Here is a 26605-nt window from a genome sequence, read left to right on the forward strand (position 1 = left end):
AATATACCCCTTACTTGACTGATTTAGTGAGAGAGATATTGATAATTGATTAATGGAGTGTTATGTATTAAAATTATTATTAATACTTTATTAATGAGTTCAAAATATATTTTTATACAATCATAATTTACTCTTAAATTTTGCTAATCTTGGGTTGGTGACAAATGCTAAACTAAACTCACACACTCATACTCGTTTAATTTAAATGAAAATGTCTTTTCGTTAAATAAATAGGTAAAAATTTCTCAATGTTAAATTAAATTATTAAGGCATGACAAAATATGAATATATGAATTTTAAGGAATAATGGAATATTAATATTAAAATTATATTATATTGAAGTTTGAATATATGAATTTTAAACAACGTCATTTGAAAATCTAAATTTAAATATGAATTCTTGTTTGTAGATGGTGGGTTAGCCTTCAGTATTATTTCTTAAAAGTCAAAAACTTGTATCAAACTTTAAAATAGAAAATATTATTATTACTTTATAGATTAAATAATGTAACTAAAATATTTAAAATACTTCTTATTCAAAGTGAGGCGACTTGAAACGGTGAGAAGTATAACTAAAATATCTTTCATTCAAGACGGTGAAGCGACACGAGGTGATGAAGGACAATAAATATTTTTATTATTTATGATGTATTGTGTAGCTCATTGTATAACCCATGAAATACCTATAACATGTTCCTTTAAAATACATACCAAGTATCACATTTATCTCCCACAACTCACTATTTTTGTTTAAATCAAGAGTGATTGTAATTTTTTATTTAAATTTTCACTAACCAAGATTAAATACACAATACTTGAAATGTATTTTTGAAATTTCAACTAAAACTAATTTGAATTCACCTTTTCTTTATTAGGTTGACTCTCACAAAAGAAAAACTCAAGTCCGGATTTGTAAAGTAGATTTATTTTATTTGTAACTTTTACTTTATATTACGTGAACCTGCATAAATTTTTGGATAATATACATTAATCTTTTATTTTTATACTTATTCAATTAAATCCCTTGAGCAATTATAAAATTACACTTGGAACTTAATTTCATTTTTCTTTTTCACACACGACCTTTGTCTTAACACATGCCCTAAACACTCTATTATGCAAGCAATAGGTTATTTTGGTGTTATGAAACTTTGTTAATAAATTAAATTTCTAAATACCCTTTATATATTTTGTTTTGAAAAAATAAAAGTTAACTCTTTTAGTTATATTTAAACTAATAGCCTACAAGTTATAATAAATCTGATTTTATAGTTATTGCTAAAAATAAAAAAATATACAAGTTCAAATCATCACTCAACTTTTATTGAAAATATTTTATTTTTTATTTATATATATATAACGCAAGTACTCATATAAATATATATATTTATACACCCATTGCTACGGGATCTCGAGTACTACTTAATTTCTAGTAGACCATTTTCGAATTGTCGCAATGCTCATGAGTTTCAGTTATAAAATTAAAGGATTGAATCTTGAACTAATTGCATTATAATTCATAATTTAATCTCAACCGTTATAATTAGCTACTCTTATTTGGTCACCTTGATTTATCCTTAAATCCCATCTCACATCTTCACTCAATAATAATTTAGCTATTTAATAAAACCATTCCCAATATAAAAATCCAAAAGCATTATATAGAAGCCTATTTTTTTACTAACATAGTTTGAAGATTGAGAATTATTATTCAAATATAAAATGGAAGATTTCCCAATAAAGAGCACACTAAGATTAAATTCAGGAAAAAAATATTTTCATAGGCATCTATTTATTTAAATTTCATCTTGTAATATACATAAACAAGGGAGACATAAATATTATTAATATTTTAAACTCATTTATTTTTTCTTTTTTATTTTCTAACCTAACTAAATATATTAAATAATATACGTACTCATTTATTTTTTCTCTTCTTCCAACATAGCACATAGCGTAAGAAAATGACAAACGCCAAGAAAAGAAAAGGAAAAATAAAACGGATAAATGAAGCGCAACTCTCTCCCGACTCTCTCCCTCACCGTCACCGCTTCTCCTCTCCCCTGGGCATCATTGATTGCGAAGTTAACTCACTCTTCCTACCAATCTTTTTGTGGGAACAGTAAATATGGTGAGTGATTATTTTGGGATTTGCCCAATTTATCCGTAAAAATCTCATCTTTCTGATCTGAATGCAAGTCTGCTGCCCCTTCCTCAACAACTGTTCGTTTTTAGAATTTTCTCTCGTCGTTAACTGCTCGGTTGTCCATTAATCTAGTCCCAAATCGATGCTATATTTTCTCAGGCCACTTTTTGTTTGTTTGCAGTATTTATCAGTTTTTCTTGTAGCTGTTCTCCCACTTCTTCCTGCCACTGTATTATTGTTCTTGTTGTTCGAAAAGACTCAAATTTTCCCCTTTTTATCTGTAGAGCCGAAGTTTTAGCAGTTAAATTCCAGAATTGGTGTTTCAGTTCCATACCCTTTGCTTAAATGTTGGTATTATGTACTTGTGATTGAAACAAGGTGATATGGTTTTCGCTGTTGTTTCTGGCGGACTAGTATTTTCTTTGATTAACAGTTAGGGTTCGTTCATAAGTTGAATTTCCTAAATGACGTGGGTTGGTTAACCTTTATTTGTTTGAGCTACTGCTTTTGCCAGCTAGAGGTTTGCCTTAATTGCTTCTTTTCTCATCTTTTATCTCCTTTCCGCCTCTGAAGTTAAAAAGCTTAGCTTCTGGGTTATGTTTGTAATGGATTACGGCCGCGAAACTGGGTTTTCTCCAAGCAATGTTGTTCAAATACTTACTGGACCCCAAAGCAATAATGATGTTCCTGAGAATTGGGATTCAGGGGTGGCTGACCAGGGAGTTTGGGCAACTGAAGATGATTATTGTACATGGAATAGAGAAGCTTCTGTTGATACTACTTCTAATTCCAATTATGATGGAAGGCAATCGCAAACTCGGTCTGGAAGTGAACCACCGAATAAGAAGTCAAGAAACTCCCAAGTAAGTGATAGTCGATCAAAGGCAATTGGAAAGATGTTTTTCAAAACCAAACGTTGCTGCAAATTCCGAGCTGGAACTTGCCCATATATCACCAACTGCAATTTTGCGCATAGTACTGAAGAACTTAGAAGCCCACCTTCCAATTGGCAAGAAATCGTGGCAGCCTGCGAGGATGAACGAGCTGTATCATCTGAGCAGAGGGTGGCATTCCAGATTCCAACACTTGAGTCCTCTGCTTTTGTTGGGGAGACTCCGAGGTCATATAAAGGTCGACATTGCAAGAAATTTTATACTGAAGAGGGCTGCCCATATGGAGATAACTGCACTTTTCTTCACGATGAGCAATCAAAAGCTCGAGAGAGTGTGGCAATAAGTTTGGGTCCTGGAAGTGGTCGTGAATATGCGGGCAATGCCAATGGATCTAATGTGAAACCTTCCAATTGGAAAACCAGGATTTGCAACAAGTGGGAGTTAACAGGGTACTGCCCATTTGGAAGCAAATGTCATTTTGCTCATGGGGCTCAAGGTATGATTTCATACACAGATCATTGGCAATTAATTATCTCTGTTCAGGAAACTAGTGACTGTGTTCCATCACCTAGTGAATATCTACAGAAAGAATGTGTTTTATTATTTATTGTGCTATTCTTCTAATTCTCGATATTGGATGCATTTTGGTATACTGACTTACTGGATTCCAGTTCCAACTTTAGAAATTTTGGCTCCATCTATCATTGAGTACCAAAAATAGTAATATACAAAATTTGTCAGATTGTCTCATCCTTTTCTTTTTCTTTTTTTTTTTTGGTTCCCTTTTTGACTGGAGAAAACTTCATTTGTAATATGCTTATACCTATTCATGGTTAGACTTAGACACAGATGGAGGGACTTTGCCTATATAGCCCACTGCCATTACCTTATATCTAATGTCTTAGTCTTCCACATTAGAGGACAGATTCATGCTTCTCTTAATACATGGCTGATAACAAGTACATGCACAAGAAATGATATTTTGTGCAAAGCATATACATATGCTACTATAACATATGTCCTCCTCTTTGCTTGACAGAGTCTTTGTGGAATTGGTCTCATCCACAAAGTAATCTTGCCAATCCTTTACCAGATCAAACCACTGTGAGAACCATTTTTTCCTTTCAGATATTGAAGCATCTTTACCTTTCTTGTCCTCAAATTTCAGTAAAACCATCTTCTGTCCCAACGAGAGAATTTTGTAGTTTTGCAGAGGATCATTCTCAAAAAATATTCTGTAATTCACTCAGAACTCGTCTCCAACCAGCCAGTGTCTTCTGCCTTTGAGCAATATACAATATTAGCCTATGAATCCAAAGGTCTTGGACCAACCTCTTTGTCTTTTTGGACTCATTGTGGCCCCTTCATGCCCCCACGCAAGGAATTAAACCCTTTCTCCACCTCAGCATAAGGTGTGTTTGTCACTTTGGTAGGCACTACGCAGACAGTTGTCATGACCCTAGGGTTTCAACAGAGAATTAGGGCCAATATTAGGAATAATTAGGGCAGAATTGGAGAAAGAGAGGGAAAAGCCGGAGAGGAGAGGGGGAGAATTAGAGAGAATCAGAAGGGAAAAGATAGGAAGAGAAGCTTAGGGGAAGAGGAGACAGGTCTGAGAGGGAGAGAGAGAGTTTGGGAGAGAGTAGAACAGATGTTTCAATTGATATTTTCTGCATATCCCTCACTAGAACAACCTAGTAGCTTTATATAGCTACTACAACAACTCAACAGATTACAAGATAACTACCCTAACAACACAACAGAATTAACTACTACTCTTGAGGAATAATCTGCTATACTCAACCCTACCGTAAACCCTTGTACATTCTAGGGTCCTGACATTTCCACCGCCTTGAAATATTTCTTGTCCTCAAGAAATGCAATACTTGACAAGACCATTCCCATGAAGATGGAGTGGTAGTGCAATAATAGCTTCCAATCTTAGCTCTTTTCTTTCTCTTCCACAGTTTGATCGGAGCAAGCTTGAAAAACTTTTGTAAGCCCACCAGGGATTATGTAATATGCTTTGCTTTCTCTGCCACTCCGCTTAACAGCTTCTTATTTCCCTCTTGGAACCTCTTACTAGGCACATCATTAGTCTTGACAATTGCAACTGGTTCCTTCATCTCACTGCCTGTCCATTGTTCATTCCAAAAGGCCGAATCAATTTCAACTTCAGAAAATCTAATTATTTTTATCTCCGCTTTTGAAAGTTCCCCATTATCTGCTTTCAATTTTGGGAATTGATTGGCTGAATCAGTCACCTTTTGATCTAAACTTCCAATAATATCACCTCGAATATCCTCTTCATAAACTTCTTTTTCAATGGAATCCAACTGTTCCTTTGTACCTGTTGTTCAAGCAACCTGATCATTATAGTTTTCCTCTGGATAATGCTTTTCACTGCCAATATTATTTTCGATATTGCAGTCATCCTTCTTGTCAATGCTGCTGCTTAAATCTGAATATTTCTTCTTCTGCTCAAAATCTAAAATAAGCAGTGAATCAGTTTTCCACAATCCTGACTTCATTTTAAGGAACTCTTGAAGCTGTAATGCTTCATTTGCAACTTCCTTCTTATTACTGTTTTCTTCCTTAGACATTCCAAAATTCATTTCCGAAAAAACAGTTTTGTCTTCCGGAGTTGAACGTCGTGATTTGACAATGGAGTAGGGATTAATCATAGGATTTGGTCACTTCCCTAGCGAACATTATCATGTATTGGTCCATCATCCAACTTTTGAATTCATCCCAAATTTCATGCATGTGACTGATCTCCTCTCACAACGGATTGAAAGTACTGTCTAGCTTCTTATCAATCGCCGGTTCTACAAATCCAATGTGGATCTGCCTTTTCTGTTATTGTTGCCGTCACTTGCTGAAGTTGTGCCTCTATCTGCGTCATTCTTGTTCCATACGCCCTCATTTCTTGTGTCTGATTAACTATCGAAGGCTATGGTTGTTAGTGATCGCGATTACTAGAGTTCACCGCTGATTCCGTCTTCTCACAGCCAGTACAATTGCCTGATTGCTTCAATGTCTCGAACTCAACAATTCACCGGAATAGTCAGAATCACCTCCAAGAATGCTCAGAACAGTCTCCTAGTTCATCTCGATCGCTACTTCCAATTTGCAAACCTATTCCACCTCTGAAACAGCCGTCACCCAAGATTCATAACCGCCATCGCCACCTGAACTGAAGCTATCTACTATCGGCCAAGATTTAAGCTTCTAGGCACCCTTTCTACAATTCGAACACCAACGCCTATTGTCACCACTTCGATTTTCTGGAACGCCTTGAGTCAACTTACCTCCTTTGTTCGATTTTCTAGAACGTCTTGAGCTCAGTGTTGTTAAAGGCCCAAGGCGCACTAAAGCGCAAAGGGTCTTAGAGCCTGAGGCGCAAGGCAAGGCGTGCACCTGGCAAGTGCAAGGCACATGCTGACTAAGAAGAAAGAAAAATATACTTCTTAATTGAATAATAAGTCATAAAATAGATCCTAATCACGTATCAACATTTATGTTATCAAAAAATTCAAGAATTCAACATATATTAAATAAATCACAACATAAACATACTTCATGACATACCTGTAAATTTCAGCAAATTAAATCCCACCATATTTCAATAAATTAGAAAAAGGAATCAACATTTAAACACCACAAATAAAAACAAAATTAGTATTTGACATATATAATTAAAAGACAACAAAATAGTACTAAAAATGTCATTAAACTTAAGCAAATCCCAGCAAAAAATGTTAGTTTTAAGACTTTAAGTCAACAGTCAACTTAAAAGGAAAAGTTAAATGATCAACCTTAAACCATTAATAGGTCCTAAATGGCTAAATTTTAATTAGGATTAATTGGATATACATAATAACTAGAAATCATCTTCATCATCAAGATCAAATGTATCCATATTTTCATCATCAGAACTATCATCTCCAATATCTTTTTCTACGTCATCTCCCTCTCCATCTTTTTCTTCCTCGTCAAGATCCATTGAAGCATTTGAAGTTGATGCCCTTGTCCCCCTCCCCCTTGTCAAATTTGAAGTTGAAATCGCTTTTGATCTAGTTGAGTGATTAGCTTCTTCAACACCAGATGCCATAGCAACATCAGCCTATGTCAAATCATGATCTTCATGTACCAACTCATCATCCGACTCTCCAAATTTATCAATTGCCCCAAGCAACCACTCATTACTTTCATCAACTTCATCTAAAGAAATTGGATCAATTGATTTACGCAAACTGAAGCAACGTCTCAAAACTCTATTATACTTGACAAATACCAAATCATTGAAACGTTGTTGCTTCAATCGATTTCTCTTTTTGTTATGAAGCTGTCATAATTAAATTAGAATCAGTAAGTTAAAGAAATAAGAAATCATACACCTTTAGTGGTGAATATTAAGAATAAGAAAAAACACCCTTACATGCTCAAAGACACTCCAATTCCTTTCACAACCTAAAGAGCTACAAGTGAGGCTACATATCTTAATGGAAAACTTTTGCAAATTAGGGGTCGTAGTACCAAATTGAGACCACCATTCAACTAGGAAAAAATATACCATAATCAATAATTGAAAATTGCTAGTTGTAGACTAATGATTAGACTTACTTAGATTATTAATTAAAAAACCATATTATCTGGTGCCAATTGATTCCTTCCTCTTATGCATATTTGTTTTCCAATTATCCCTTTAGCATTTTTATACCAGCTTAGCTCTTTAGAAATTTTGTCTTGCACCTCTACAGTGGGAACCAACCTCTCTATGGTTTGATACAACCCATCAATAATCTCTTGATCTTCTCCAATGCTTGCATTTGAATAAAAAAATTCCGGATTCAAGTAATATCTGATTGCATGTAGAGGACGATGCAATTGAATATTTCACCTCCCATCAATGATTTCAAATATTTGCTTGTATTTCCTTTCATCATCAAAAGATTTTGCAATGGCTTCTTTTGTCCTATCCATGGCCTCATAAATTTAAGGCATAGCAGGCTTATCCTCATTGTCTACCACTCTAAGCACCTTGACAAGTGGCCCTGACCCTTGAGAGCATAAAGAACATTTTTCCAAAATGAATCTTGTAACACTGTTTGAGATGCGAGCTTACCCCGTGCTTCTGTTTCAAATTTAGAGTTAGTCCGCTCTTCTGAAGTGAACATCTTCCTTAAGTTGGCTTTTTGTTTATGAAGTCTTGAAAGGGTGAGGAAAGCCGTGGCAAATCTTGTTTTCCCAGGTCTTAGCATCTCTTTCTTTTTTGTGAATGTTCTCATCATATTCAACAACATCAACATCATTCAAAGGTAAAAGTTAAAAAATAGCAAACTTACCAACTAAAACATTAGCCGAGGCATTATCAGTCACAACTTGAACCACATTTGCTTCACCTACTTCCTCTACAAACTGATCAAGTAATTGAAATATTTTAACAGCATCCTTGGCATATGAGGAAGTATCAATGGATCTAATGAACATGCTTCCCTTTGGACAATTTACCAAAAAGTTAAGCAAAAATCTCTCTCTCTTATCCTTCCAACCATCACACATAAGGGAACATCCATATTTAGGCCAATCCTCCTTATGACTCTTCATAATTTCATTTGTGCGTACCAATTCCTTCTTAAGATAAGGAACTCTCACCTCATGATAACTAGGAGGTTTTATGCCTAGACCAGCTCGACTAATAGCCTCAATCATTGGCTTAAAACTTGGATACTTGACTGCATTTAAAGACAAGCCAGCTTCATACATCCATCTAGAAAACCAAACGCAAGCATTCTCCCTCAGTTCTTTACTGACATGGGTCTCCATTGTTGTTTGCTTCCTAGTGCTCACTTTAGGTTTAGGAGGCAAAAGGAAATCCAAAGGCCCTTTCATCCTTTGCTTTTTTTGTTGCATAGTTAAACCTTGACTTGAACTTGAAGACATAGGCCTTTTAACACCTCTTTCAAAAACCACTTCATCATCTCCAAGGGTATCAATGTCGTCAAAATCTGGTATAACATCACTATTGTTCTTCTCTTTTAGCTTTTTCGACATATACTCTCTAATTTCTTCTTTTAACATGTGAAGGACATTTTGGACAAACTTTGGCATTCCTATACCCTCCAACAAGGTGTTGTTTAGCTCGGTAAACCCCTCCTTTCGTTATTTTTCTACAAAAATTACATTTTAAAGAGTTTATGTCCTTTGAATCTAACAATGTGTTATATTTCCATTCTGGATCTTTTCTATCACTGCCAGAGGAGCCACTAGGAGCATTTGAATCAGATGCCATTAGGATTAGGATATTTGCCATAATCATTATAAGCAATGAGTCATAAATTTGAAAAAACATTGTAAAAAAATTCTGAAAAGAAGCATGGATCAATAAGTGGCTGAATTTCAACCAAGGAAGGGAGGGGTTGAAAAGAATTCTAATTAGCCATGAGATTTTCTGGAATGGAGAACTGATGCAGGACAACAAGAAGTATTGCAGAAGATTGGAGGAGAAGAGAAAAAATTTCAAGGAGGGGAAAGAAGAAATCCAGGGAAGTAGTAGAGATCAAACTTCTATTCTATTTCTAAATGTTGCAGTTCTATAGGAGTATACTTGAAAATTTGTAAAGAGTAAGGCTAAATTATGCCAAAAAAATGTTAAAAGAAAAACGAAAAAGAAGAAGCAACAGCAGGCATCAACAAATAAAAATTAAAAAAAAAATAACTGAAGAAGAAGAAGAAGAAAAAATGTAAGCACCCCCGTCCGGATATCCCCAACCGCCAGGACTACCCGAACGGAAGCGCCTACGGAAGGGAAAAATAATGAAACACGAGACAAGAATCACCCTGGCATGCATATACGGAAATAAGGATAGCAGAAGCAAAGCAAAACACATGCATGCACTACGGGTACTCCGCTAACACGGCGGTCATATGATAAATAAATAAACACAGATTCCTGTGCCGAAATACACGTGACTCGAGGAAAGACCCGGCACAGTACAGAATAATAGAGTAAATCATACTCAGACATCAGAGTTGACAGGGATTGACGAGATTGCCTGTACACCATACCGACTCTGCCACTAAAAGTTGACTCCCTTGCCATGGCCCACGCCGCTACTACCTAGAATGATGGAACGCAAAATGAGTCGAGAGACTCAGTAAGCATAAAGAAAAGAAAGCCTGTAGGCTGAACATAACCAGAAAACTCTTCCCAAAATAAACCCCCAGGTACACACAAGTCATGAGACGCTACAATACAATAGTAGAGCATAATAAAAGCACATACTGGTTCTTGGGGCCCACACAAGACACATGACACCCAAGTCCCATACCAACTTGTCGCTGCCCTGAAAGGCAACAAATATCTCCACAAACCTGCGCGAGTGATCCCGGGCCGGTACTCCCGTCGCCCGTCCCCGTCGGTACTCCCGACAACCGAGCCATAGGCTCCCTCGGAACGGTACTCCCATCCGAGAACTAATAACTACCAGTAGCCATGCAATGCACATAAAAATGCAATGGCGTAGTGAGCATCAACGTGATACAAGACGCCCATACATCCAGGCATCAGGCTATGCTCCGCCCACATAGTAAACCACACGCCATGCATATGCCGCGCTGGATGCAACCTAACCAAGCTAGAATGTCCGTGTCCAAGCATACTCAATAAATGAATATCCCAACATGCATCCCATACCCATGTGCATACCAAATCATGAACAGTAATACAATGCATCTACTCATGCAGTAAATCACATACCGGCAGAGCTAGTCAGCAATGCCCGACACCGGTCAACGGCCAGTGACTAGGGGTGTCCACCCGACGGTCCACATCAGGGTCGTACCATAGTCTACCCCAACGTCACCAACAACCGACCCCTGCCCCACTGCTCGATAGCTTTAACCGAACCATAAATAAATCTGAGAAAAACTGTAAGTAAACCCAATAAAATCGTAAATAAACCGTCACGTCTAGGAACCTAGTCTCCAAACTGGTTCAACATCATTCCCGAATGGAGTGGAGGCAGTACAAACCCCCGTAGGCACACAACAAATAAAACTCTAGATGTCTCGGATTTAATTTAACTTAAAACACTGAATAATAACTCAACAAATAAGGCGAGGTGCCGAATTAGAGTAAGGGAGAAGATAAAATACAGGAAATCAATGGGTCTTTCACCGGAATTGAAGAACACGAGGAGAGGGTGAGGAGCTTGCCTTTACACGGCCGTTTCTTGCCTTTCTTGCACTCCCGCTGCAAAGTAAAACGTTTAATAGCGATTAATAAAACCCGTGGCTCACATTAATTAAATCTAATCGACTAAAATTCCATGTAGGCACACCGTAAATAAAACCCCAACGAGTCTTATATTTGATTTAAATTATATCACATCAATAACATCTTCAATATATCTATAATTAATTAATTAATATATAATATTAAGAACTCACCAATATGCTTAGCTTATAAACATAGGAACATCTATATATATATATATATTTGCTTAACAGCATATACACATATCTTCACCAATAGGCTTACACGACTAGGCATTCCTTAACTTTTCTTTTGTCCTAATTGCATTGCATTCACCCACTGATTCACACTCACAGACTGATTACACATATATACATATAGATATATAAATTGGCACACGGCACACTCGCTGCAACACAAACCCTCACAATCAAATTAACATACACGCTCACCACTTGCACACAGTGCATTCGTGTAGATATATATATATATATACTTACGCAACAAATTATTACACATAACATAGCATAATCATCCACAATTACTAGAATCAAACTTTTAAATAAATTCTAACCGAACAAAATTATTAATACATAATTATTTACTCACCGAGTAATTAATCCGCAATTAAATTTGACTTATTCCTCAACTTCTCCCGATTTTCCTCAAGATTTCCAGCCTCTACGCGACATTTTCTTCTTCTCCCGAGCTCTCTGCTTCGCTCCCAATTTAATCTAAATTTTTAGCTTCAATTGAAGCAATTTATGGCAGCAAAATCGGTAGAAAAAAACTTGGCCAATTTGGCCTTAAAAAGCGTGCAAACAGTGGGTGTGAGAGAGGCAGCCGCTGGGCGCACCAGCTCGCGCCACGTGGCCGCGGCTGGCTGCCCACCGCTTTGCCCAAAACGACGCCGTTTTGGGCAAGGTTTGGCTGAAAAATCAGCCCAAAACCCCCTTCCAGCGCGCGCGCCTGCGCGGTTTCGATCCTGCGTCCCCTGCCAGGCCACACGCACGCGCGACCGCCCACTCTACTTGCATCCTTCAACCATCTAATGCCTTCAATTAAATTTAAAGTGACTTTCAGTCACTTTTCAACTTTTACACCAACACCCACAGCTTTCCATTAATTACACACGCGCCCCCTCTTAATAATTTCCCTTACACTCGAATTTCCTTACATTGACACTTACACCCCGAAATTTCAGAAATTGCACTAATTTAATTTATTTTCCCACTTTCATAAATACTCCCAATTAAATAAGTATTTTCCCAAAATAACATAAATAAACCTTTTCTTAAATTTCTAAATTCCCAAATAAATTAATATTTCCTTTTAACCCACAAATATTCAATAATCACCACAAATAAAAATCAAATCAATATTTCTCTTAAACCCAAAAATATTTAACAATTATTAATTGCTCCCGACCAAATTAATAATCATTTATTTATTTTCCAATTCTCGGGATATTACAAAAAGAAGTAACAGCAGCGTAAGAAAGAAGAAGCAGAGGAAGAGAAGAAGAAGAAGAAGAAGAAGAAAAAGAAGCAGGCTAGCAGTGGCAGCAGCGCAAGAAGAAGAAGAAGAAGAAGTAGTAGCAGCGTAAGAAAGAAGAAGAAGAAGAAGAAAAAAAAGAAGCAGGCTAGCAGTAGCAGCAGTGTAAGAAGAAGAAGAAGGAGTAGGAGGATAACAACAACGTAAGAAGCAGCCGTGTAAGAAGAAGAAGAAGGATAGCAGCAACGTAAGATTAAGAAACAGCCGCGTAATAAGAAGAAGAAGAAGAAGCAACAAGGATTACCGAAGAAGAAGCAGGCTAGCAGCTGCCAGCAGCGTAAGAAGAAGAAGAAGAAGGGATTGTCGATATGTTACCTTGGCCTGGAGAAGCAGAAGCACCTCAATCAGAACTGGAGAAGAACTTGAGGAGTTGTAGTTGTTGTGTTGCGGAGAGAAAAGAGTGTTGCGTAAGAGAGTTTTGGAGCCTTGGCCTTCTAGAAATCAGATGAGCTAGAACATCATATTTTTGAGTTTTGTTGACTTTTCAATATTGTATTTTATTATTTTCTCTCTTTAAGTTTTAACAGAAATGTTTAAAAAATAAAACATGCTGATTTTTCAGTTGGGCATGTGCGCCTGATGGATGTGCGCCTGAGGGAGGCACGCTTGGCTGGATCTCGCCTTGCTTGGACATGGCAAGGCGAGATGGCTGCGCCTTGAGGGGCCTTGCGCCTAGGCGCACGCCTTTAACAACACTGCTTGAGCTTTCCCACCAACATTTTAACTGAACCAAGGAAGTTGGGTGCTAAACCATGAAATGCGCCAATGATACTTACAGCAGAGGATGGAGAAGTATTTGACAATCCTGAGATGTATCAAATGTTGGTGGGAAAGCTGAATTATTTTTTGGTAAGTGTGCCCTAGGAGGAGTGTTGCTATATAGTAATCATGGTCACTTTTGTATCTATTGCTTTGCAGAAGCAGACTAGGCAGCTTCCAAGGCATATAGAAGATCGATAACAAGGTACTGTGTCGTTAATGGGAGGCAACTTGGTGTCCTAGAAAAGTAAGAAACAGAATGTGGTATTTAGATCTAATGCAGAATCATAATATAAAGCTATGGCACAATCCACATGTGAACTGATGCCGATATATCAATTATTGCAAGAAATTGGTCTAGACAGTTCTCTACCTATGAAACTATGGTGCGACAATCAAGTTGCACTTCATATCGCATTAAATCTTGTGTTTCGTGAGAGAATCAAACACATTAAGATTGATTGCCACTTCATCTGGGAGAAAATTCAAAAGAATTTGATTTCTACAATTCATGTCAGAACAGGCGAGCAATTCAGTGATATATTCACAAAGGCCTTGAGTGGTTCTTGGATTGATTACATATGCAACCAGCTTGAGGGGTAGTGTTGTAAATATGGAAAGATTAAATCTGTAAATTAATTTAAAGATGTAGCCGTAGCTGTAAGATATCAAGCACCAATCAAGAAGCAGATTGTAGGATCTGGATTGGCTAAGTTTAGGAAACCAAAACTTGTATTGTTAGAATTGCAGTTACTATAGGATAAGTTCCTTAGTGATAAGATAAGTGGCTAGAATTTGAATTTGATTCAAATTCATCCACATTTAAATTTTAACAAGATGATGGGATAAATTATTGGAATTTGAATTTGATTCAAATCCCTATACGTTTGAATTTTAAAGAGATATCTATATTTGTGTGATAATTATAAATAGGCATATAATAGAATGAAAAAGACACAGTAATCAGAATTAGTTTCTGGTCATTCATACGCCATCTCCAGCATCACCATTCCAAGTCTTGGACAGACAAGGGGTGCACTTATAAGAAAGCTTTTATAGTTTTCTTCCGTAGAGGTCATTAGACAAAGCAGTGATTCGATTATTCCGCTGCGACTCAGGTATGTTTACATACCGTATGCAATTTTTATTAAAGTTTTACATGTATAAATGTATCCTCTCTTTACACAGAAAAATATGAAATTTTCCTTGCTCTATTTTACAATTAGACATGTATCCAGTCATTTTTCTATTCTTTTAGTAGTTTCTGTACCTAACACATTGTGCACACCTGGAGATACACATTCAAACATCCAAGCTTGAAGAGACTTACTAGGAATTTATTGCTAAAATAAAACTAATCCGGACTTTTAATCTATGAAATATTCCTTCTATAAACTTTTTAAATTTTAGAAAACCCTAAACTTGCAAGTTCTTATACAGATATTTGCTACATATAATATAATTTAGAACATTTATTAATACTTCATTTTCACTACAATGTGGCAAATATATTAACATAATTTGCTAATGTAAGAAACAGAGAAGTTATTCTCTTCATGTGCACTATATAATATAAGTTAGAACATTTTATTCGTACTTCATTTTCTCTACAATGTAGCAAATATATTATATATTTTCTAATGTAAGAAATAAAGAAATAGTTATTATCTTCATGTGCTCTAAATCTATTATGTATGAATATTTGATATTGTGCCTATTTCTGATTTTCTTTCTCTTTAGAACTATTATGCTGTTCGTTGGTGTAATATTTTGTGTGTGTGCTGAGTTAGTATGCGTGCTTCTTAGTAGCTAAGGCAAGGTGTTCAAAAGTTGTCAAATTAATGGCTTGCTCATGAAGCATCTGCATTGTATCTTGTGGAAATCTTCCCAACATGAGTCATTCATTTGATGAAGCACAAGCCTCATTAAAGTGCTGAGGCTTCAATCCTAGGCAGGGGTAGAAGGTGACATTTATTATTGGGAGGCCAAAGAGTTAATGTATGAATGTAACTACATGCATCAGTACATATTAACACCTGCACAACAAAAATACGATGTGTAATGTAAAAACAAAAATGAAGGTATATGCACCTCTTTATTTTTACAAAGCTATTACACTTCATTTCTCCTTTCTATCAGATATTGGAGGGCATCATTTCAATAACTATAAATAAATTCTAAATGCCATGTGAAAATTCATACTCTACAGTGGAAACTTTTTTTTTTTGGAAAGGTAAGTCTGGAATTTTTTAGGATACAACCAGCCAAAAATGAGCAATCATGCTCTGCACTATCCAAACACTACAAGAAACCAAAAACATAACTGTCACTTTGATGAACAACTACCATCCATAGATTTTAACTAAGAAAGACACAGAACTAAGAAAACCAATTTATGCCCCAAAAATTAAACCACCAAGAAGCCAATTGATCCTCTTGTTGCCAAGTAATTAACCCTCCAATAGTACAAAGAAACCCCTGTACATGGAAAAATTTGAAGTCCCCCATTCCCCGGCCCCCCAACTACCATCTGCCCATGGGGTTAAAATAGCAGTAATATGTAGTGATGATCCTTTTAAATTTAGGTTTTGTTGCTTATTTGCTATTATTATACCATAAATAGGTTTTTGTGCCCTTAATAGTTATTGCTTATTATGAACCAAAACAACTTCCTTCTCGATAGTAAAGGTTATACATAATATTGGTAGTTGAGTTTTTTTTTTCCAAAATTTAGAAACTAAAACCCCAAATCAATACTTATTACCAAAATAAAACTCTCCATCACATCACTCACACCTTATTGTTCAATGCACTTGCGAAACATCAGGAGATGTGTAAATGGGAACCACTAATGCATTTCCAAACTGGTTTAATAAAGTGTTTGGTGGTTTCTTCTTTAGTGCATAAACTGCTTGGATCACAAACCACCTTAAATAATAAACTCTCAAGGCAGTTTATACCTTAAATAACAAACTGCCTTGCTGGTTTCTCGTTTAGGGAAGGTGGTTTCTGCCTAAGGCAACTGCATTTGGCAGAAACTTGAGTTCTCATTTAGATAAAAGACTACCTTGGTGGTTTCTGTTTTGGCAGAAAATAAGGTTTTTGCTTGAAGGCATAAACCGCCTTGGTGGTTTCTTCAACAAATTGGAACCACATTAGTTGTTACAACTTTTTACATATCTCCTAGCATTTTGCATATGCATTGAATCACGAGATGTGAGTGATGTGATGGAAAGTTATATTTTGGGAATAAGTTTGGTTGGGATTTTAGTTTATAATTTTTTTTGTTAATAAGCTCAAATTTGTTTAAAAAAAAAATCCTTTGCAGTTTCGTAGCTTTGTTGTTGTTGTTGAAAAAGACATAGTAGAGTTGATATAAACTGGGTTTCTGCTTCCTCAGTTGCATGTCTCACTAGTTTTGGCTAGGTAAAGCTTTGTTCTTCGACCATTCCATTTCAGAGCATTGTTAGTCTGTTGCTTTATTCATTGGTTGGCTACTGATTATGGACCTTGCAGTCCAAGTTATTTGTTTTTTTATGTTAAAAGATAAAAATGTTGCAGGGGCGATGTTGGCAGTTCTAACTGCTGTTGCATCCATTGATAGTGAATCCTAAAACCTAGAGTCCAATAGGTGCATGAAAGTGATGAAACAAGATTTAAACCCATGACCATACGTGAAGAGAATCCCTGAGAAGAAAGCTTAACCTGGTTGGTCAACTATCTTGGTCCGAAGTCCTTTTGTTAAATTATTGTACTATTTTTCGTTTTTCTTTTTCTCATTTATTTTTAAGTGGTGAATTTTATATTAAGAAGTGCCACGGGAACACAAAGAAAGATGGAAGAGAGGTAGAAAACTAAGGAAGAAGCATAGAACAAAATAAAAATAACCTAAAATGAAGGTGGCCGCCCAAAAAACAAGAGTGGCAGTCACCAACAAACCCTAACTCCCCCAAAAGATTGGAATTTCCTCTTCTTAGCTTTCATCTTATATATCATGAAATCAAGCAAAATTTTTGTTATAATCATATCTTCTTCAAAATTTAAAAATATATATATGTAAATATATTCTGTCAATGCCATTTATTTGGCCTTCTTAATATATAGAGTCTTAGTTTTCTGTTTTTCCTTGTCTTAGAGTTGCATCGTTATGGTGGGGGACCTGCAGAGGCAGACTCTCGAGATTCTGTTTCTGCTCCTCAGGAGGTAAAGCAGGGGGTTATCACTTCTAAAACTCCGGCAGATGCTGCTGTTGCGCCTATCACTTCAGTTCCTCATTCGGATAACTATCATATTGGAGTTCCAACACAGAGGTTGTCCAATGTAATCCAGAGGACAGGCCATAGGCCCCACCAGAAGTGGAAGGGTCCAGACAAAATTAGTAGGATCTATGGTGACTGGATTGACGACATTGAGTAGAACTCTAAATTCTTCACCAGCTAATACTAAGTCAAAGTGGACTTCCAATTATGGACTCATGAAAGAAGAACAGAATGCTTGGCTCTTTTAGAAATGGTACTTCTCTTGTTCAAGCGTTTGGATGAAGAGAATGTTCATCTTGTTGTTTTCAGGGTTTCCGGCAACGCCTTGGCTTGTAGAGTCTGTAGGGATTTGCCAGAATTTGTAGCTTTCAGTAACTTATGTAAACTTTCTTTTGTTGTCAATTACAAAACTCAACGCTTTTCTTGCCCCGATGTAACTACCACTAATCTTTGTACAACTGATAACTTCACAGTGCTTCAATCCATGTTTGCAGTTCCTCTTTGTATTAGAATATCATCTTGCTTTCCTTTAGGCTGTGGGAAGAAGGAAGTTTCGATGAAAGGAAAATGAAAATTAAATGACATAATTTATGTGCGTGTAGTTTTGGATACGCATAAGCAGTCATTTTTCCTTTGTTTTCCTCCACAAATCCTAGTTCCTAACCTACCGTTATGAGTATGATTTTGTTGTTAAATCTGGAATTTCGTCATTATTCTAGTTCTATGATTGCTTAACTTGTAAATCATGCAATTTTGATAAGATGTCTGTTATGCTGTGATATATGAGACAAATGGATGATTATTTATTTGGATCAAGTCTTGAAGGTTGATTATTCTTCCTTGCAATTGTAGAGTTAAAAATCGTTTGATATCTAATTTTTGCAGAATGAGGATATATGAGGTTTCTCATGTTGCCTAAGGTTTTAGTCTGTTATGGATAGATCTTGTATGGACTTTAGAAAGAGATGATCACCTGGCAACTATTGGACCTCAACAATTTTGAGATCACGGGTACTAACACCACTTAACAGGGAAAGAGGAACTGTCCAGACCGCCACTTCCAGTCTCTTTAGGAGATTTATCACTTTTTTATATGGTTTTTATTCTTTGATAGTGCTTGTGGTTTTTTGCTTCTTTTTTTTTTTTTGTTAATTTACTTAAAAGGAGAAAAATATCTAACCTTCTTCAAATCTTGAATTGCAAGGTTTCTAACTCATCAATGAAAGCATTACTTCTTCTGGACACGTCAAACTGGTCCAACCCGTCTTTGGGCCTTTGTTCAACGGGTGGTCTAGGAATGACTTGTTAGTGAAAGAGGCCTAGTTTGGATTCAAGTCGTTAACTAAACCAAAGACCTAACTCAACTTATGAACATGTCTAGATCAAATTGACGTGCCCTGGTGAAGCTGTCATGCCATACTAGGCCCGGTCAAGATTTGACGGGTCGAGCCTCGAAGAAGTCTTCTAGAGCCATCTATTTTTAAAACAGTTTGAAAATACTTTTAAAAAGTATGTTTATTTAATTAATGTCTAATGTATGAAAATATTTTTAAAAATAAAAATTTAGAATATAAAAGTTAAAAGTTTTGAAAATATAAATTTTTTATAGTTTCTAATTTCACTTTAAAAGTAGTATTAATTGTTATAAATATTTAAAAACTATAAAAATTACTTGAATTCAAAGTCCAATAATTGTGTATAAAATGTATATTTATATGCATATCTAGAATTTTGTTAAGGTTAATTGATGTGTAGAGTGGATCTGTAAGAATAAACGAAAGAATTGGAGGAAGGAGACAACACCACGTGGCCAAGCAAGGAGCCCCCGCGTGCCAAGCCACGACCCACCACGCAAGCTCTACAACAACCCTATGCGTGCTTGCGTCTCCATAACACTACCCAGCCCGACGTGCGCACCTATGTGGTCACGCATGGCCTGGCACACGAGTGGCTTGCACCCCCGAGTGACGTCACCCGAGGGTGCCCCTAGCCTGCATGACCCTACACGACCATGCGTTGTCCTGTGCGCTGTTGGCCCCTCACCCGTAGCCCCGAGTGACGCTCACCCAATAATCCCCCACTCGGGGGTGCCATGGGCATGCCCACGATTCGCGTGCCATCACTCCCGTGAGACCTAGTCAAAATCACCTCTTAGTTACTCGTCGAAAAAATCGGATCACCCAACACTTGGTTGTCTTTTCCATCGCTATAAATAAATGAGTCATCTCCCCCATTCGATATGCAATATTTCACACTCACATCTTCTTATTGTATTCAACTACCTTACATTTTCAAGAGACTAACTTAAGCATCTAAGGGTCTGCACGGGGATCATCACCCATGCCTCTAATCGATCTTCTTTTTTAGATAAGTCATCCAACTCTCTCAACCTAGCCGAAGGACTCATCCATCGTTGTTGTTATTCCCGAGAGACTTTATCCATCGCTACTGGTACCCCTGAGAGAATCATTCATCACTGTCACTTCACTTTAAGAGAGTCATCTATCACTCTCGATAGTCACCTATCATTCAGAAATCCGCACATAAGTCATCCTAAGACGATTTTTCATATATAAATTTATTGTTGTAAACGTGCAACAACATTAATATAATTCTTTGTTTATTCAATATATTTTTTTTTATAAAAGGTGTAAAATTATATATGAGATAAATTATTTAAAATTTATTAATTATTATTGTGAATTTGTGACACCATCTATATAATTTTTGAAGTATTTGATTTATTAAATTAAATATTAAAAATTTAAACTCAATGTTGAATTATTTATAATTTTATTTTTTATAAAATCAAAATTAGGCCAAGCCTTTAGATAACTCAGGCCAGTGCCCAAAAATGTTGGGCTTAGCCTAATCTTATACAAACGGGAGATATAATGCCAAAGTAACAAGCTAGCTTGACCCTACTCGCGATTTGCTTGACTTGTTTGACATTTTTAATTTCTTTTAAAATAAAGTGCAAAAGCAACTTGCTGTTATTCCATGGTAAATAATGCATTTAGAGCTTGTTTGCTATTGTTATACTTTTAAAGTTAAACTATGTTACTTTTTTCTATTTGAAGTTTTATCCCAAAAAATTGTAATGTGTATAAAAAAGATTTTGGGAGGGACCTATCTAGTTATATACATATTGTTAAAGTATTTTATTTAATTCTATCGTTAAAATTGTAGGGTAATAAGTACTTAATAGGTATATATATACTTAAGTGGCATTTATTAAAAATAAGTAAAATAAGCTTGTATCAAGATAAGATTAAAATATTTTCTGAACCAATATATAGAATAGTCAAGATAATGATGGAAAATATTCTAAGATTTTTATCAAATTATTTGTTAAATTTTTAAAAATACACTAGATGACATAAGTATTATTTTTTCTTATCTATAAGAATCAAAATATGATTATCTTGAGGGGGGAGAAAGATAAGTATATCTGAAAAAAAATCAAATAAGAAGTCATATGACTTTTTTTTAATAGTCACTAAATAAGTTTAACAAACACATTAGAAATAAAAAAAGTGTTAAATACTTTTCATATATTATTTTTTTCACTTTATATCTTAATTAACAAACACTACCCTAATATATAATTCTAATAAATTGGCATTCATAATTTAATTAATTTCACAACAATTTGATAATAAATGAATTTGATATTAGTGAAAGTAAAAGCTAAAAAAGAATAATTGCAATATTTTAAATTATTCTAATATATTAGGTAACAAAAAAATATCAACTTAATTTATTAATGGCAAGGATAAGAGACCAAAAAGATCGTAACTAGGTAAAATTTCAAGTTTGTAAGAATACTAATTTGGATTTTTTAAATATATAATTAGATAATATATTTATATAAGTGTAGAATATGAGTAGAAGTAAATGCAAATTTGACCATTTTTTGTACAACAACATCTCAATAAAAGTAAATGCCGCCACCACCCCAAGGTACAGGTTAAGTGGTTGGACTATAATAAGTTGAGATTCGCACGAGTAGATCGTAAAATTGATTTCTTATCTTGCATAGTAAGACAAAATCTTCACTTAAAATTTACCTCTTTTACAAAAATCGAGAGCACAAATGACGAAAGATCCCATAAAAGTGGTAATCCCAACTAAATGCCACCACCATACCAAATGTGCATAATCATTGTCATTTTCCTTGGCTCTGGTTGTAGTGGGTTTCACATGATATTTTTCTCTATTGTTGGATGTTGCTCAAATTCTGCTATGCTCAAGGGGAAGGGTAAAATTGGTGCAAAGATATTGATACTGATATATTCCAAAAAATTGGGCCAAAACTTAAGGCAAGTTAAAAAAAAGAAGCTTAAAAAAAAGTTTAAGATATTTATTAACAAAATAGTAGCCTATCTCGAATCTTTCAGAGATATAGTATCTGGAGGATCTTCTAGAATATAACTCGCCAGAATTATGTTAACTTACCTCTGGATTCTTCACTTTAAAATTCAAAATAGATGATCCCAATGGATGTGAATAGTCTCCCATCTGTTAGCTAACTTCTATAAATAGGAAATGATCTCTCCAATTAATGTATGACATAGACTTTACTAAGACTAAACTTCTACTATTAAATTAATGTATGACATAGACTTTACTAAGACTAAACTTCTACTATTAATACTGCATGCCTTTTCAATTGAACTAATTTAAGGATCAAAAGGCCCGCACGGTAAACACCTTACACCCTTGATTATCTTTTATTTTACAAGTTTCTTAAATATTGAATGTTAAAGGATAAGATTTTTCCATAATTATAAATTTATTATTATATTTCGACAACAACAAATACCAATCTAAGTCAATCCTGCTATAAAATGTGTCATGGAAAATCATCATCAATGGCTAACAAAATTTCTAACTTGCATTGTATTAAACACATCCGTCAGCACCTTGAAGTATGACATGAACTCTTCAAGAATAGAGAAATGGAAAATATGATCAATTTAATTATTGAAATCTATAAGGCAATAGTAAAAACAAAAAAACCATTAAAGCATGAAAGTTCCCTTTAAAACATTCACAATTCTCTACCACTAAGATTTTTCCAATAAATTCCTATTAGTTTTATCACTAGCTAGTCTATAGATCAAAAATCATGAACTAAAATCTTAATAAATGAATCAAGCAATTGGTGCAATAATGATTTTGAAATTTAAATTTTTTGTTGAGAATCAAGATTGATCGAGAATGCCATCATAGTTATTATAGAATTGGTTATTTCTACTCAATAGCAAACTAAGATGTTTTTAAAAAAATTAATAAATATCTAATAACTGAATCACTAAAATTAAGAATCGACATTGTAAATGAATCTAGAGAAAACAAGAATGTTCTTTGACCATTGTGCTCCATCTTCTTGTTTTCTTCAATGCTTTTGGTTAGGATAGATTCATTGTCTCCTTAGCTTTTGCTCTTATCATTCGATCAACAACGAACATCAAACTTTTGAAGAAACTAATAGGTATCTAACAGTTAAATTATTCAAGTGTTAAATCACTCTAGATCACTCACACTCCAAATTTGTTGACAAAATTCAATTTTTGCTTCCTCTCAACATCATTCAACACGTGCATTACTCCCATAAGTCTAGCTCTTAGATTTATTGTTATATATGTCCCATGATTAGTATCAAAAAGGTTTATGTGTGTGTATTATCAAAAAAATTAAAATATTTCATACAACTAAGATATTAGGTTATATCTTATTATATATATGTGCATATAAATTTTTACCAAAAAAATAGATAAAGGATCACCTTTTTTGATTGTGGGAAAGAGATTCACCCTTTTATCTTTTTTTTGAATGTCGCGTTGTATCCTTTTTTTCTTTTAAATTTCACAAATTATTTATGAAGTTTGCCTAAATTGCATCAATCATTTTTGTGTTCTTAAAAATGACACGACTTTTTATTAATTGTAATAAATTTTAACTGACCTTTTTGCCCTTACATTTAAATTACTTATTCCTTTTCTCTAATCTCTCTCTTATCTCTCATCAACGGTGATAATCTGGAGACGATCAGTAGTTTTACTCAAATTGATAATTATATTGTATTTCACTCTCCCTATCTTTTTTTCTTATTTGTCTCATTTTTTTTGTGTGATCAAACACCTAGAGATTAATTAGGAAGTATTTAGTGTAACATCTCATTCTTCTTAGCACATTATTATTTTGAAAATTTAGAATTTTTTTCTAAATTTATATTTATACCCATATTATTCCATACATTTTTTCTTTTAGCCCCTTAACTATAGGGTTTTAATTAGTCGAGTGAAGGGAATCACTTGTACGGTAGTACAATCAAAAATATTTTTTTTTTATCGTGTATCAGATTCACGCAGGGGAATATAATATATACACCATACATAGCGTGGGTATTTAAGCAACATATATATTTAACAATTGAATATAAATAAATTCATACATGTTGTCCGATGTAAGGTTTGGGTGCAAAAACAATTTATGTATTGAGATCATATCCACCTCGCATTGTGATGGTCATAGTCTGTCCACACCTACTATACCGAATAATATTGTTCTGGTCACCTCTTCCCGTGTTAAACATTGAGGTTTCGCGTATCACCAGTGCTTGCACCTCAAAATTATATCCGTGACCTTCACACATAATTTTTATGGCAGCATAATATTTTCAAAATGAAGTAGAGAAAGAAGAAGAGGAGAAAACACGTGTAAGGAAAGAAAAAGAGAAAGCAGAGGGCCACCTCCTTTTAATCAATCTCTCATTCCCTTTTCTTCTTCCTTATCCTAATTCAATTCATTTTCACATTTGCCGCCCCTTCTTTAATAATTCTACAATAATTCAATTTACTATACAATTTTACTATACATTATTGGCATGAGTGGGGCCAATGGTCAACTTTTAACCAATCAATTCCTAAGACATTATGGGCACACAATGTCGATATCAAACGCAACATTATATGGTGTGTGATTTTCTAAGTTCACTACTCGCTAGCAATCAAATAATACCAAAACCCCTTTCAGTATCCGTCAACCGTTTGACCCATCATCGGAACTTTTTCAAATCCTGACGATGTTCCGAGAGTTTTTGAATAGCACTTAGTAGCGGTTCAGGACAGTATATGTGGCAGTGAAGTCTCACTTCAACTGAAACTATTACAGTTAACAATTACGATGTGCTATAATTCTTCCATCACCTAACGTCTTGATTGAGCAAAAGCCATAGAGTGACAAATTCAATAACTATGTGTCAAACCTTATTAACGTGACTATATGACATATCAGGAAACACATTTCCTGACTTTCAATCTCCCATGCCCAGGAATTGTCTCATCACATTAATAGTATATCACATAAGACGTTCATCCCATCAAATGCCGACGAGGGCGACGAATCATATTCCCAACACTTGTCTCCATATACTAGCGATATAGAATCACATAGATGAACGTTTCCACCTCCCAATTGGATGATTCACTTCATTAGCAAATCTCGCACACCAAAACACAAAATAATAGTGTTAATTCAAATTTAAGGATCAACACACCATCTCAATCTGATGACTCGACCATTATCCACCATGCTATGTGGTTAGTCATCAGTGTCACATTTGGCTAATCGTTCCCCAACGACCACCCACGGGTCTACTAGCGGCATCTCATATCATATGGCGTGTGACACATCATCCTCTCATCAGTATCCCCATATCGAACGAGATAGTAACCCATATGTTAATCCATACTCTATTAATCAGAATTCTCATCCAAAGAATCTAAGAACTACGAATAATTTAAGAAATCCTATTATCAGATAATCTGTCACACAGTCTCAATACCTTGAGAATATGATTCTCACACAAAAAATCTAAAGACTCATTCATATAATTGATTGAAGAAAATATGAATGAAGAAAACCTTGCATTGATTTATACAAAGATATAATGAATGCATAAAACAAGCCCGCTAGATATCATCAAAATCCAGCATAAGGGCACACAACACTAACAATTTCCCACTTATACTAATGCTAGAGTATACATCACATGTACATCTAGTGCTCCACCATCAACAGTAATCAGATACCCATATTCTCAAAATGTCAATCCAGCTATGACTGAGTCATAGCGTTAGTGAGTGGGTCAACTATATTATCTGCAAAATCTATACTCTGTAACTACACGTCCACACGTGCTATAATCTCTCAAATCAAATGAAACTGACGTTCAATGTGTTTGGACTTTTGATGAGACCTGGGTTCCTTCATCTACACGATAGCTCCATTGTTATTACAATACAAAAGTACTGATGACAAAATGGCGGAAACCACATCAACCTTCGAAAGAAACTTTCGAATCTAAATAGGTTTCTTAGTAGCATCACATGATGCAACATACTCAACTTCAGTGGTTGAATTCGTTGTGATTGCATGCCTGGAACTTTTTTAGCTCACAGCACTACCATTCAAGAGATATATAAAACCAGATGTTGATTTGCGATCACTAACATCTGATTGAAAATTCGAATAAGTGAATCTATCCACATGAAAATCACCCCCTCCATAAATTTGTAGCATATCTTTAGTCATTCGCAAGTATTTCAGAATATGCTTCACAACAATCCAGTGATTATCACCGAGATCAGACTGATATCGGCTTACAACACTCACAGTGTGTGCAATATTTGGCCTTATACATATCATCGCATACATAAAGCTCCAA

The 26605-nt window shown here is 35.2% G+C and overlaps 1 protein-coding gene across 4 annotated transcripts; it reads left to right on the forward strand.

The window, feature by feature from the left end:
- The first annotated feature begins 1974 nt into the window (after positions 1-1974).
- LOC127787124 (zinc finger CCCH domain-containing protein 56-like) lies at positions 1975-18373 on the forward strand. 4 transcript variants are annotated; one of them, XR_008020105.1, is made up of 4 exons: positions 1975-2131; positions 2720-3535; positions 17174-17320; positions 17748-17893. XR_008020105.1 is itself a non-coding variant. In XM_052314998.1 (4 exons), the coding sequence occupies exons 1-4, from the start codon at positions 2008-2010 to the stop codon at positions 17839-17841; spliced, it is 1092 nt and encodes a 363-aa protein (XP_052170958.1). In that variant the 5' UTR covers positions 1975-2007; the 3' UTR covers positions 17842-17992. The 4 variants fall into 4 exon arrangements, 3 of the variants coding, with proteins under 3 accessions (XP_052170958.1, XP_052170957.1, XP_052170959.1); XM_052314998.1 differs by lacking the exon at positions 17174-17320 and adding an exon at positions 9130-9187 and having other exon boundaries at positions 17748-17992; XM_052314997.1 differs by lacking the exon at positions 17174-17320 and having other exon boundaries at positions 17748-18373.
- The last annotated feature ends 8232 nt before the right edge of the window (positions 18374-26605 follow it).

The sequence above is a fragment of the Diospyros lotus genome, chromosome 12 (assembly GCF_014633365.1).
Source record: "Diospyros lotus cultivar Yz01 chromosome 12, ASM1463336v1, whole genome shotgun sequence".
Lineage (NCBI taxonomy): Eukaryota > Viridiplantae > Streptophyta > Magnoliopsida > Ericales > Ebenaceae > Diospyros > Diospyros lotus.